The 15,526-nt window shown below is 35.3% G+C and overlaps 1 protein-coding gene across 4 annotated transcripts in view; it reads left to right on the top strand.

Moving 5' to 3' along the window:
* The window catches only part of PSPC1 (paraspeckle component 1), a 95,877-nt gene that overhangs the window by 33,276 nt on the left and 47,075 nt on the right, over nucleotides 1-15,526 (top strand). For all 4 annotated transcript variants that reach the window (XR_011071042.1, XR_011071040.1, XR_011071043.1 and 1 more), the window contains exon 6: nucleotides 852-957. Coding sequence is in view for 1 of the 4 variants with exons in the window: in XM_068526785.1 (XP_068382886.1) it covers nucleotides 852-957 (106 nt within the window). In the remaining 3 variants the exon portion in view is untranslated. The remainder of the gene's footprint in view (nucleotides 1-851; nucleotides 958-15,526) is intronic.

Genomic DNA, 15,526 nt, shown 5'->3' with positions numbered 1-15,526 from the left:
TAAATGTCAATATAATGTCAGACTATTACTTTAATATTATTTTGTAGGTTTTCCCTCTTAATCATATTGTAACTAATTATGATTTAATAGTAATCCTGCACATACATATCTTTTTTGTTTGTTTGTTTTGTAGTTGTTGTTCCATGCTTGATATCTCTGGGGCAGAGGTTGGCATACTTTTTCTGGGAAAGGGCTACCTGGTAAATATTTTAGGCTTTTCATGTCATATGGTCTGTGTCTCAACTGTTCAGCACTGCTCTAGCCCAAAGGTAGCCACAGACAGTGAGGGAATGATTGTCCCATAAAACTTAATTTGCGAAAACAGGTGGTATGCAGACACCTGCTCCAGGTGCATACTTTCCTCAGTGCATTAATGAAATGGGGGAGAGAACGTTTGTTAAGGCTTGCTTTTGCACATAGTAGGATTTTTGTCTAGGCAGTGTGGTCTTTTGCAGTGGCTTGTATTGGAAAAGGTTCTGAGTGTCTTTAAGAACTAACTCTGCTGTGCCAGTGGTGAATCCCAGGCTTTCTCTTTGTACAGTAATAGAGTACTGGTTTGAGCTTTTGGTTTCTGGATTTTTTGACTGTAAGCATATAACTATCCTAGTTATATGCTGTTACTTTACTTTTTTGATTTACCCTAGATAAATTATTTTATTGGTTTGTTTGATTTATTAATGGTTTAGGGCAAAATAAAAGGAAGGTAAATCTGGTAAGCCACTCGTTATCACAGATTTGGCATAATGTATAAATAAATGATATACATAAATGATTTTGTTTTACCTGAAATAAAATACCGTATTATGGCTTATATGTCAACCACCCTGAGTTTTTATTTAAAAATCTCTCAGGCATGAAGAAGAGCACCGTCGTCGTGAAGAGGAAATGATCCGACACAGAGAACAGGAGGAGCTGAGGCGACAGCAGGAGGGCTTTAAGCCAAACTATATGGAAAATGTAAGTAAAATACTGGTTAACTAAAATGATTTTACATTGTCAGGTGGATGATATATATTAAGAATTCTTTAGATTCTGCTTTATATAGTAATATATTTTCTAATATTTCTGAATTTGTCATGTTTATGTTAAACTAACGAATTTCTTAACCTCTTACAGGTAGTAAATTAAAATTAGTTTCTGAAGATAATCATGCTTTATGAAATGAATATTAAATTTTTCTCCATTTTACTTTATCTTTTAATTCCTACTAAATTAGGAATCTTGATAAATTCATCATCTCCACTTGACTGATTTTCACCATTAATTGATATTAAAAATTCTTTAGTTTGATAGACATATAGAAAAGTAGAAGTAGTGTGTGCTCATCACTCAGCCATAACAGTTATCAGTACTTGGCAGATCTTTTTCATCTTTAAGTATACCCACTTTCCCTAATTTTTTTATATGAAACCCCTGACTTCATACGATTTCATTCGTATTTCAGTATGTATCTCTAAAAGATAAGGACTCTCAAAAAATGTCTTTATCATATCTGAAAAATTGCCAGTTATTTAATATTAACTAGTAAAAGCCCCAGTTTGCCCAAGTCTTACTTTTTTTTTTTTTTTTTTTTTAAAGTAATTGGTTTCTTCAGATCGGTTGATAAATCCAGTCATTTTAGTCTATAGGTTTTCTCTCCCTCTTTTTCGTTTTTTCCTTATTTTTTTTTTTAAAGAAATAGCTCCTCGTATAGAGTATCTCACGTCCTGGATTTTGTTGACTGTATCCCTGCAGTGATGTTCAACAAGTTTGTTTATGCCCGAATTTCTTGTAAACTGGAGTTAGTTCCAAAGACGTTATCTGACTCAGGGTTTTGTTTTGGGGAGGCAAAATGGTAGGGCAAAAAAGGGTACTTCAAGTAGGTTATAACCCACAGGGTCTTAATAATAATTAACAGAGTCTCATTGTTCACCTTCGATGAATGCCAGCTTAACAACTCATTCTAAAAAATACTTACCAGTATTTTTTTCCTCTAGCTGTTCAAAAGCCATGATTCTTTAGTAAGTAAGTTTCTGAGGCTAAATGTATTAGTTCCAATCATTGGTGTCTTTTTTCTGACTGTCTCTGTCCCTGTTCTTTTGTCCCTGGAAAATTAAAAAACAATTTAAATTAAAATGAATACAGACAGCAAAATAAATCCTAAGTAGAATAGGAACAAGAACTTTTTAATCTCACCTTCCATCAAGTAAATATCCTTTGAATGAAAATTATATGGCATTTAAATTAAGTTAGAAATTTTTAAATTATTTATAAGTCACACTAAAAGTTTAAATTAATAGATTTTTAAAATCCCATTAGAAAATTAGTTGAGTACATTTTTTAAGCATTGTGAATTTTCTTTTTGAATAATTTCTAGCATTATTGCAATTCTCTTTTCCTCTTGGATACATAGCACTTGCATAGTGACATATTTAAAAGGTGGTCTTCTCCTTTTTCATAGTTACATTTGAACATAAATCTGTTGGATTTATCAATGTGAGGATATTTTATGATGTTATAAAAGAATGTGGAATTAAAAAAAATTTTCAGGCGCATATATTTTCAAAACTAGTAACTAGTGTTTTTATTTTAAAATACAGTCAAGATGTAAACCACATGTGATATATTTCTTAGAGAAATTTTATTTCATTCCATTGAGGATTAGGAAATTCTTCCCAGTTCTTTTATGTACCTCAACATACCTTTTTTAAAAGTGCCTGCTTATATAGTAAAGTTGGTGGAATTAGCTTTCTTAATATTTTTCTGGCATAAACTTTATATTCTTGGAGCAAATGTGTAGCTATGTGTAATGATGTAAATCATTTAGGGACCAGAAGGAAATGATTAAATAAAATATATTCTGTTAAACTTAAGTTGGCTACATCATAAGCTTGATTGCAAACTCTTCATTCTTTGAAATTTCACAGTTTTTAAAAAACTTATACCAGTGTTTTTTAGTATGTTCAGTGGTATTTAATATAGGTATAATTAATGAAGGACAACAGATAGTTTTGACTTTACTTTTCTATTGAAAAACTATTTAGAAATGTTGCTACAGTTTAAAATTGAAATACTGCAAATTCTTAAAAACATTCGAATGTTTCAAAATCATTTTAGTGGTGGGTAAAATTTTATAGATAGCCAAGGAACTTTGAGAATAAACAAATTAGATATTTAAAAATATGACAGATTTATTGGCATTTCAAAAATAGATCATTTATTGTTTCACAAGTTTATGCTCTTAGAAAACTTGGATGATCAAATATTTTAATATTAAGATATTTTTAAGTAGTTACTTAAGGTATGTGTTGCATATTTGAAGCATCATAAGATTAATTTGGCTGGAGCAGAGGTCTGCAAACTGTAGCCTGGAACCTCCACCCATTTTCATACCACCCTACCACAGAGCCGAGAATGGTGTTTACATTTTTAAAGGGTTGATGGACAAGAAAAAAAAAGACTACTAAACAGAGTATTTTTGACCCACAAAACCTAAAATACTCTTTGGCCCTTTATAGAAAAAGTTTGCTGAATCCTGGGCTGGAGTGTTGGTGACTTTTTTTTTAAATTAATACTCATGTTAGGCCACAAAGTCACTATGTTCTTAATTTTCTGGAAAGGAATCATAGTATGTAGTAATGGAATTAAACATCTAGGGGAAAATATAGCCTTTGTTCTATTTTTAGATTTTTTGAGATTAGAAATTATGAATAGACACAAGTTTTTCATCATTTTGGTATCAGTTTTATTTGGTTCCTAACTCCATAATACTCGTTAATATAAACTAATCAATCACTAAAGAAATATTAACAAAAGCTCTGTACTAGTCTTGACTGGTTTGTGTTAATAGAAGAAACATTGAGGCCATTGTTGCATTACTTATTCTTCATTTACTTTGAAAACTGTCTTTGGGAAAAATTGTTAAACAATTTTAATGTTTGTTTTTGTTTTTAAAAGCCTTGAAATTAGGCCCTCTTATGTGCTTCTCTTTTTTCACTGTTCATTATAAAGGGAGGAATCAAATGGTAAGTGTTCAGCTTGCCTGGGTAATAAAAGTCATGTAGGTTTACTTGGTTCGTTTTAAGATGACACCTCAAGTTTCTTTCTAATATTCCTGTTAGGAATATTCCAGCACAACTAATAGTATGGGCTTTGAAGTATAAAATAAATATTTATTTTGTCTTGAATAATATATATATTTTTTAATGTAACAAAAGACGCATCTGGGACTTCCCTGTTGGTCCAGGGGTTAAGACTCCTCACTCCCAATGCAAGGGGCACAGGTTTGAACCCTGGTCGGGGAACTAAGATCCCACATGCTGCATAGCGCGGCCCCCGCCCTTCCCAAAAGAAAAGATGCGTCATGTCTGGTCATGGTTTTTGGTTTTTTTTTTTTTTTTTTTCGGTTAGCTTTCAAATTTATCATAATATTATGACATACATGTGAATATATTTTTAAGAGTTTCAAGGATATGCCAGCTCTTCATCAATTAGAAGCTGTCATTTTAATTTCATACCTTATTCCTCCTAAGAGGAGGTCCTGCTCTTTGGTAATAGATCTGGTAATTATAGATTAAACATGTTAGTTTTCACTCCTGTAGCATAACACATTTTTGACTCCCATAACAATGTATATATTTTTATTCTGTGCCTTAATTACGTTTAGGTTTATCTTTACCATAGTGTATTTGAACCATTTTCTAGATAGTATTTATTAGGTTGAAATTTTCTACTTATCGCAATTTTACAGCTTTTGAACACATCACAGAGGTTATTCTTTTACAGTAAGAATTTGTGAGACTGTTTATGATTGTCCTGTGACTTTTTAATATTAGGTTGTTTCACTTACTGTAGATTCAGTAGTTTAAACATTTAAGTACTGCTGTGTACTAGTCTTTATTTGTGGATACAGTTTGGTTTGGAGTAAAGGGGAGATTTTAATTAGAATATTTTTAAAATGCAGTTTCCTGGAGTAAACTTTGCTTTCTTGGAAAAATGAGTATGTCATAAAATATCTAAATGTCATTCTGGCTTTAGTAGTTGCATCATGTAGTTATAAAAATACTTTGATTAGGAAAATTGGGGCAGTGCTCAGATTGGATGCTACTTTGTTTTAAAACTTAAGAAGTTTCTTTATCTGGCATGGTAAATATTAATGTTTGGTTTTTAGTGAAGAAGAGAATAGCCCTTCATATCTGTTTTAAGATATGTACATGAATTGATATGGAATAACTTTTATTCCTGTTTAAGTAGGTGAGACTGGCCCTCGAGAAATGAACACGTGCATAAAGACCCGAATGTGTATTATATACCAAGGCAGTAATATGACCCATGTTCCTTAGAGGTATTCCTTTGTAGCTCCTGGGATTATTGAACAGAGAGACCACAGCAGATGTAGCCTGGCTAAGAGGGTAACACCTCTTCCATGGTAGTGTTTCAAGTTGTGCATCATAAGCACTCAGGGAGCTTTCAAAAAATGTGGGTTCTCAGGTCTCCGTCCTACTTAATTGATTCATTTGTGATCCCAATAGATTCTGATGGGTTGTCCATTGACAGTTTCGACTAAATACTGTAGTTTTCAATCTTTGCAGCACATCTGTGGAACGTAGAAAAGAAAAATGCCTGAGATCTAATCCAGTGGGTCTGGGTTGGAGCCATGGGATCTGCATTTTAAAAAGCTCTTCAGCTTGCTTATTTTCATTGGCAAAGATCGAAAACCGCTGGCCATGTGTTGCAGTGAGACATATGTTGAGATGAGAATAGTAGTAGCAGCTGAATTTTTTCTGGGACCTGGGGAGTTTTAAGGGAGAGCTCAGGGTCATTGGACATGGCAGACACAATTCACACAGTTAACGGTATAAATGGCACAGCATTCTCTGTGAATCGTGCTCTGTGGGATTTTGGTGTGGCAACTTTTAGTTGGGCTTTCATCCTATATATGGAAGGGACTATTATCTCAAATGATACATTAATTTTTAGTTTTTAAAATATTTCATCTGGACTGGAGGTCTACAGATGAGGGTAAGCCAGGCCAAATCTGAACGCTGCCTGGTTTTTTCTGAACAGTTTTATTGGAACACAGCTGTATTTATGTTTTGTTTATGGCTGCTTTGCCCCAAAATGGCAGCATTGACTAGTGGTGACATAACTCTGAGGCTGTGTCAAGACTGTATGGCCAGCAGAGCCTGGAATACTGTCTGGCCCTTTCCCCAAAAAGTTTGCCGACTTCTGATCTCAGGCCAGTCTGAGAGTTGGGGGGGAATCTATAAAAAGTGGCTCAAAAAAAAAAAAAAAAAGTGGCTCATGTTATCCAAACTCATAAAGAGTTTGTGACTTAAAATGTAATTATATTAACTTATATGTTCTTTTTCAGAAAGTTTATTGAGCAGAGTGCCTCATATCCTAGAACCTTGGTTCTTGGTTCTGAAGAATCCAAATTAGTATTCAGAAGGTTCATTAGTAGTCATGGTTATAAATCAGAGCAGAAGTTATGGGAAGAGCTGATAAAGGTCACTGCCCCCCCCCCCCCCATATCGTGGAGTGCTGCTCAAGTCTTTTTGTTTCAGTCAGTTGAGACAGAAAGCATTACCTCCTTTTGACCAGGACTGCAACAATTGGCCTGTTGTTTAACTTTATGCCAGTCCCTTCTTGTTTCTTGAGTGGGTATTGTTTCTCTTATCATCATTCCTTGATTTAATTATAACCTAACCCCTCCCCCCATGTTCCCTGTACAAAACTCAGAACAGAAACTCTAGCCAGTCATGAACTTTCATGAATAGGTGCTGCCAGAGCCAGCTGGTCCCAGTCGTCACTTACTAACGAGGAGGTACAGATACGTTTCCTGAAGTAGTTTGTGAGTTTTTGAGAGAAGCTGCCATTTTGTGGTTTTCACATGGCCATCACTTCTCTTTTTCAGTAAATTATTTAGCTCTAACAAGTAATTTGGTTGTATTGAAGTAGAAGATTGCGTTATTTTGGAAGGCTACATATCTGACACATTTGAACAAAGGACATACTTCACAAGGGGTTTTTATAGCCTCTTCATCATCCTATGGAAATAACTGAAGAATTATTTGCTGTAGTGTTCGGAGTCAGATTTAGGTGTGGGAAGGTTATTACCTATTGCTGGTATAATGGCAGCCCGCTTCTGATGGTTTGGACGTGATGGTAAAAATCAGAATGGATAATAACAGTTATATTGCAGTGGCCTCTCATAGAATGCTCTAGTTGTGCCCAATTTTTTGTTATTAATATGTTTTATTTATTTACTAAAATAATTTGGTTTCCTACAATGAGCGAAGAACTTTTCTGAGTATTTAAGGATGGTACATAATTGGAACTTAGACTTTTATCGTCAAATGAAACCAAAGATACATGTTTATAATGCTAACATATACTCTAGGAAGTGATCCTTAGGATTTTGATGATTTGGGGCATTTTTTTTTTTTTTTTTTTTTGATTTGGGGCATTTGTGTTGAAGATATAATATCAGTTTTAACCAGCTGTTGAAATCTTTGATCACTTCTCAAAAGGATTATTTAATAATTTTAGTATCTAATTATTTGTAAGGAAAACTTTAAAATTTTCTTTTCTTTTTTAACATCTTTATTGGAGTATAATTGCTTTGCAATGGTGTGTTAGTTTCTGCTTTATAACAGAGTGAATCAGCTATACAAATACATATATCCCCATATCTCCTCACTCTTGGATCTCCCTCCCACCCTCCCTATCCCACCCCTCTAGGTGGTCACAGAGCACTGAGCTGATCTCCCTGTGCTATGCGGCTGTTTCCCACTAGCTATTTTTCACATTTGGTAGTGCATATATATCCATGCCACTCTCTCACTTCGTCCCGGCTTACCCTTCCCCCTGCCCGTGTCCACAGGTCCATTCTCTACGTCTGCATCTTTATTCCTGTCCTGCCTGTAGGTTCTTCAGAACCATTTTCTTTTTTCTTTTTTAGATTCCATATCTATGCGTTAGCATACAGTATTTGTTTTTCTCTTTCTGACTTCCTTCACTCTGTATGACAGACTCTAGGTCCATCCACCTCACTACAAATAACTCAATTTTGTTTCTTTTTATGACTGAGTAATATTCCATTGTATATATGTGCCACATCTTCTTTATCCCTTCATCTGTCGATGGACACTTAGGTTGCTTCCATGTCCTTGTAAAATTTGGAGATTGAATCCTTTGCAGCTGCTTCGTTTGCAAATATTTTCTCCCATTCTGAAGATTGTCTTTTTGTGTTGTTTATGGTTTCCTTTGCTGTGCAAAGCTTTTAAGTTTCATTAGGTCCCGTTTGTTTATTTTTGTTTTTATTTCCATTTCTCTAGGAGGTGGGTCAAAAAAGATCTTGCTGTGATTTATGTCATAGAGTGTTCTGCCTATGTTTTCCTCTAAGAGTTTTATAGTGTCTGGCCTTACATTTAGGTCTTTGATGCATTTTGAGTTTATTTTTGTGTATGGTGTTAGGGAGTGTTCTAATTTCATTCTTTTACATGTAGCTGTCCAGTTTTCCCAGCACCGCTTATTGAAGAGGCTGCCTTTTCTCCATTGTATATCCTTGCCTCCTTTATCAAAGATAAGGTGACCATATGTGCGTGGGTTTCTCTCTGGTCTTTCTGTCCTGTTCCATTGATCTATATTTCTGTTTTTGTGCCAGTACCATACTGTCTTGATTACTGTAGCCTTGTAGTATAGTCTGAAGTCTGGGAGCTTCATTCCTCCAGCTCCGTTTTTCTTTCACAAGATTGCTTTGGCTATTCGGGGCCTTTTGTGTTTCCATACAAATTGTGAAATTTTTTGTTCTAGTTCTGTGAAAAATGCCATTGGTAGTTTGATAGGGATTGCATTGAATCCGTAGGTTGCTTTGGGTAATATAGTCATTTTCACAGTGTTGATTCTTCCAATCCAAGAACATGGTATATTTCTCCATCTGTTTGTCATCTTTAATTTCTTTCATCAGTGTCTTATAGTTTTCTGCATACAGGTCTTTTGTCTCCTTAGGTAGGTTTATTCCTAGGTATTTTATTCTTTTTGTTGCAGTGGTAAATGGGAGTGTTTCCTTAATTTCTCTTTCAGATTTTTCATCATTAGTGTATAGGAATGCAAGAGATTTCTGTGCATTAATTTTGTATTCTGCTACTTTACCAGATTCATTGATTAGCTCTAGTAGTTTTCTGGTAGCATAAAATTTTCATCCAAACTCGGACAAGTGAATGTGAGTACTATGTAAAATTACTTTTTTTTTTTTAATAGCAGGCATAAAATAAGCTGTCTCAGGCAACCAGGATGTGTGTGTGGTCACCCTAATCATGTATTACGATTATAAGTAGCGTTTTCCCCCTCTGTTTTATCATTCATGTTTAGAAGTCTTTTGAATGAATCCAGATTGAAATGGTTACCATGTTCTTTATATTCTTTAACCACTTCATCAGAGGACACTTTGTTGGACTTAATTATTTCTGTGTCATATTAGATGACTCTAGTGTCTTCTTCGGCCTTACCTCCCATTAGAGTTACAGAGGGGCTCATATTCCACAGAAATTCCCATATCCCTTTTTCCCTCCTCGGGAGTGTGTATACTCAGCACATGCATAACTTTCCCTGATTACTCACCCCAGGTGTGATCCTATGTCTTTTTTTTTTTTTTTTTAAATAAATAAATTTATTTATTTATTTATGGCTGTGTTGGGTCTTCGTTTCTGTGCGGGGGCTTTCTCCAGTTGCGGCAAGAGGGGGCCACTCTTCATCGCGGTGCGCGGGCCTCTCACCGTCACGGCCTCTCTTGTTGAGGAGCACAGGCTCCAGACGCGCAAGCTCAGTAGTTGTGGCACACGGGCTTAGCTGCTCCGCGGTATGTGGGATCTTCCCAGACCAGGGCTCGAACCCGTGTCCCCTGCATTGGCAGGCAGATTCTCAACCACTTCGCCACCAGGGAAGCCCCCTATATCATTTTTAATATGATTTTTTTTTAGTACTTATATTGCCATCTAATTATTTTCTCAGAGTTGTCCGATATTTGAGCCCTCTTGAGTTTTTTGAGGTCAGGAATCTTGTATTTGTTATATTGTAGTTACTGAGATGTAAATTGGGAGAGTTAAATAGTTGTTTGATGTCTTCTTTTTCAAATGACAGCGTGCAGCTCAGTCATACAGTTTTGAGGGTTCTTTATGAGCCACCAAACCTCAGTATTTTTATTTAATACTAACATTTCAGATGTTTAGCATCAGTAGTTTTGAAACATAGGTGGCATTGAAATGCACCTATTGATGTATTTTTGTAGAGTTCATAATGGAATCACACAGTAAAGAGTAAATTTTAAATTTATTTATTTATTTATTTTTGGCTGCGTTGGGTCTTCGTTGCTGCGCGTGGGCTTTCTCTAGTTGCGGCAGGCGGGGGCTACTCTTCGTTGCGGTGCACGGGCTTCTCATTGCAGTGGCTTCTCTTGTTGCGGAGCATGGGCTCTAGGCACGCGGGCTTCAGTAGTTGTGGCTCACGGGCTCTAGAGCACAGGCTCAGTAGTTGTGGCGCACAGGCTTCGTTGCTCCGCGGCATGTGGGATCTTCCCGAACCAGGGCTCAAACCTGGGACCCCTGCATTGGCAGGCGGATTCTTAACCACTGCGCCACCAGGGAAGCCCAAGAGTACATTTTAAACAGTAAAATAACCATTTTTTGTGCTTGGTTTTCAGCACACGTAACTTTTTAGTATGCAGATTCCACTTGACTATCCCTTCAAGATAGTCTTACACAAAGACTGGAGGTTCCCTTTAGTAGGAAAAATTTGTTCCCTGTTTTTCCTGTGTTCAAAACAGTCCTGAGCTTCATAGAGGATACAGAGGGGAATCAAGCCCAGGGTCACATCTTTGAGGATTTTAGAGTATTTTAGGGACCGACGACCTATGTGGGGTAGGTTAAGAGACGCAGCTAAAAAGTTCTGAGAGTTTAGAGAAAATTGTATGCTGGAGAGTGAGTGTGTAGTCTCTGCACTGTTCTGGGGCTCTTTTGGGTGCATTTTAAAAACTGATGTGATTGGTTTATTATTCCACTGTGTTGTAGGTATACCTCTGTCTTTTCATTTGAAATGGTAAGTTCTTCTAATCTTAACTTGGTTCAGAATGGTCAGATCTTTTAGGTAATGTTTACCTTTTTAGAGGGGTTGGAGAAGAGGAGAGTCAAGATTGGTGAATACAAGTGAACTAAAGTGAACATGTTTTTTGAAATGTCCACTACATGCAGTGCAAACAATAGGAATTTTGTTCAGTTATTAAATAGCTTGAAGTAATAACAGAAGGTTCTAGGAAGACATAAAAACTTGTTAGTTCTGCTTTGTGATTTCTTGTTGTAATATTTAGAGCCCCCTACAGGAGTTATCCTACACAGTGATTATGTAAAAAAAAATTTTTTTTAGGCCAAGCAAACTAGATAAATGTGAATATCGGTATCCATGTGTAATTATTAACAAACTGCTACTGGCAGGGAGCAGAAAACTTGGGTTTGTAAGTGTGCTCTGCTGATGAAATGCATTTACTTCTGTTTAAAATTTCAAGTAATTTAAAGTAAATGGGTGAGTTTGCCTCTTTGTCTTATGATATCCTCCACTACACTGTGCACCACGTTTCAAATCCTGTCTTTTCTGGTTATAAATTTGCCACAATTCTCATGATATATATAACGTCTTAATTTGACGTATTATTGCTTTTTCTAAATCCTGCTTTTAAACAATAGAAATGCTTGTATAGTAGTTTATCTTATAACTGTAAATTTTAAATAACTTTTTGAGTTGTATTTAGTTATCATTTAAATATTTTAAATATTACTATATTTTGAATCTGTTGCTTTGAGTTATCTACTTAGAAACATTATATAATTTGTCAGGATTTCAAAGCTTCTGGTAGACTGCTAAGATAGCTTGTTTTATGTCTAGTATCACGAATAGAAAAAGATACTCTCCTCTTTTAAATACGTACTTAATTCTTCATACATTGGAACACATGTGCTTTGTTTGCTTTCTTCTGTTGGTGGGACCGATTTGGAATTGCTTCTTGTGCAGCTTATATTTACTCTTTAATTTAATCTTTCATCCCTTGATCTGGCCAGTCATAATAGTTGTTTTGATTTTGATATGGAAATGTACTGAGTAAGAGGTTATAGGTAAAGAAATGCAAACCAGTCACCAGTATTATATGTGCATTGGTAAGATGTAATTAAAAGTATTATGTCTGTGTTGTAGGTGGTATTCAGATTGCTGATTTCTTTAAGAGTTTGGGATAAAATAACTAAATTTGAAGAATAATTATATATATTCCTAATTAATTTCTTTTTTTAAAAAATTAATTTATTTTTATATTTATTTTTGGCTGTGTTGGGTCTTCGTTTCTGTGCGAGGGCTTTCTCTAGTTGCGGCGAGCGGGGGCCACTCTCCATCGCGGTGTGCGGGCCTCTCACTATCACGGCCTCTCTTGTTGCGGGGCACTGGCTCCAGACGCGCAGGCTCAGCAGTTGTGGCTCACGGGCCCAGTTGCTCCGCGGCATGTGGGATCTTCCCAGACCAGGGCTCAAACCCGTGTCCCCTGCATTGGCAGGCAGATTCCCAACCACTGCGCCACCAGGCAAGCCCCTAATTTCAGTTTTTAAAAGCAGCTTTTCAGAGGGAGTTTGCCATGGCAGTTGAAAAGGCTAAACTTGAAAATGTCCCTCAGGTATATAGATTAGAAATAAAATTCTAAGCTCAATATAAATTTGTTTAAAAAATTGATTTGTTTAAAATATTTATTCCCTTCTGTGTCTTGATGCATGCTAGATTATGTGTAGTTATATTTAATTCATCTTCAATTAGAAAGCCATCCTGTGTTTTAAAAAGTAGCAATTAATTTTGCTACATGGTCAGTTGAATTTGAAAGTGACCTCAGAACAATCTGTTTACAAAGTTACCTGAACCAGGCTTTAAAAATACACTGTTGAGTGAATGTAGTTTAAGAGGCGCATGTGTTTAGGTTAATCAGTACAGTAAGCTAAGAATAAAGCCCCCTACTTGTATTTGTGGTTCCTTCTATTTCTGATTCAATATTTAACAAGTAAGAAATGTTTATTATTTCATGACTAAAACTTGTGATATAAATTAAGATATATTTTATTCAAAAAGAAACATTTTTAAAGTTTTTAGAAAGTAAATTTTATTAGAGTAGTTTTAGGTTCACAGCAAAATTGAGCAGAAGGGACATTTCCCACGCACCCCATTCACCCCACATACGTACAGATGCCCTCACGTCAGATTCCCACCAACATCAGATTCCCACAGCATACAGGGTGCACTTGTGTCTGACACATCCTCATCACCAAAAGTTCATAGTTTACATTCGGTGTTGCACATTCTCTGGGTTTTGACAAATGGAAAATGACACGTACCCACCATTCAGTCTCACACAGAGTAGTTTCACTGCCCTAAAAATTCTCTGTGCTCCACCTATTATTCCTCCCTCCCCATAATCCCTGGCAACCACTGATTCTTTTCCTGTCTCCGTATTTTTGCCTTTTTCAGACTGTCATATAGTTGGAATCATACGATATGAAGTCTTTTCATATTGGCTTTTTAGTAATATGCATTTAAGTAAGGTCCCTCCTCTATGTTTTTTCATGGCTTGATAGCTCATTTCTTTTTAACATTGAATAATCCATTATCTGGATGTACCACACTTTGTTTATCTTTTCACCAAATGAAGGACATCTTGGTTGTCAGTTATGAATAAAGTTGTTACAAATACCCGTGTGTAGGTTTTTGTGTGGACATAAGTTTTCAGTGCCTTTGGGTAAATAACGAGGGGCGTGATTACGGGATCATATGGTAAGAGTATGTTTAGTTTTGTAAGAAACTGTTAAATTGTCTTCCAAAGTGGGCATACCAGTCTGCATTCCCACCAGCAGTGTGTGAGCATTCCTGTTTCTCCACATCCTCACCAGCATTTCCTGTTGTCACCATTTAGGATTTTGGACATTCTAATAGATGTGTTGTGGTAACTCTTTTGTCTTAATTAGCAGTTCCCTAATGAAATGTGATGTAAAGTTTCACTTAAGCAATCATAAACCTGAGGAACGTTTCCTCAATACTCAAGGGGGCAGATATTTTGGAATGCAAATTGAAGGGAAAACCCCACTATACATAGTATATTTTAAAGATTGTCTTATGTTACTTAAAATATCCCCCCCCCCCCCCAATATAGCAGTGAGTGATATAATGTCTTGGAAAGTGTTGTTTTTTATTACTTGAATTAAAAATGTTCAGTCTTCCACACTTTCTCTGTTGGTTATGTTGGAAAGTTTGCATGCTATTATTTGAGCTCTATTAATAGGAACATTTCTTGTTTCCCTTTTTAGTTTATTAGAAGATTACTTTCTTGATGCACACCTTTCCATAACTTAACACTTTTTAAATGAGTGGATAATTTCTTGGCAAAGTGGCCTACTTTTTTTGTGATTTTATTTTTCTTTATACCTATTTTTACAAAATATTTCACATAATTGATTTTTGTTCCATTCTTTACTTGTAAATATGTTTGTTACCTAGTGTTTCCAGATGCTGACAGTTTGTTTTCTCCAATGAAAGTTTGACTAGCTATCTAACAGTCTTATTATTCTTGTGTGTAAACTTCTCTAGTGAAGGAAAAGCTATATTTCCAAGTGCTAAGAGTAATTTATTTTTGGAAAAATTCTAGGAATATTTAATGATAAAAAGGTTGAATATTGTTACTTGCCAGAATTTACACGTTTCTCTAGAATTATATTTCTTTTAGATTTAAAAGCTTTATTTCAGCATTTTTATATCAGGATTTTTAGCATTTTTTTATTAAGACATGGAACCTACGTGGCACATTGTGATCCTTAGATAATCCTTAGAAGTTCCTTTAGAGACACACACGAGAGGACTTCATGAATTCAAGAAGAATGATGGTGGCTGTTAGGACTTAGACTGATCAGTGTGTGAGGTGAGCACATTTTGTCATTGACTGCAGAATGTTGTTCCAGTTGATAATTACATAGAGTCAATATTTGTTTAAATTAGATTACCTAAAAAACCCTAAAATATCTTCAAAAGTCACAGATTGATATCCTAAGTATTAAAGGAAAAAAATCAATATTATACATAAAATAATGTCAGGTTCTGCACATTGGGGTATACTGGTTTAGTTAATTTACATTAGTACAAAATTTCTGCCACTTTACATTTTCATGAGTAAATATTGACTGGAATTTAAAAATAGTGGTTATCAAACCTTTTGGTTTCAAATCCTTTTTTAAAGCTATTAAAAATTATTGAAGACCCCAAAGAGCTTTATGTTTAGGTTATATCAGTGTTTACCATGTAAGAAATTAAAAGAGAAATTTAAAAGAAAATGTGTTATAGTGGGAAGAGTGGCCTTATTTTTACATTTTTTTGGAAATTTCTTTAATGCTCAACTTTGTGTAGTGGGAAGAATGGTATTTTACTGTTTTTCAGTGTTTGGCTTTATAAGAAAATGGCTGGCTTCCCATATTTGCTT

This window comes from Eschrichtius robustus, chromosome 18, assembly GCF_028021215.1.
Source record: "Eschrichtius robustus isolate mEscRob2 chromosome 18, mEscRob2.pri, whole genome shotgun sequence".
Classification (NCBI taxonomy): Eukaryota; Metazoa; Chordata; class Mammalia; order Artiodactyla; family Eschrichtiidae; genus Eschrichtius; species Eschrichtius robustus.
The sequence above is the reverse complement of the archived record's forward strand: the minus strand, read 5'-3'. Positions and strand labels throughout refer to the sequence as shown.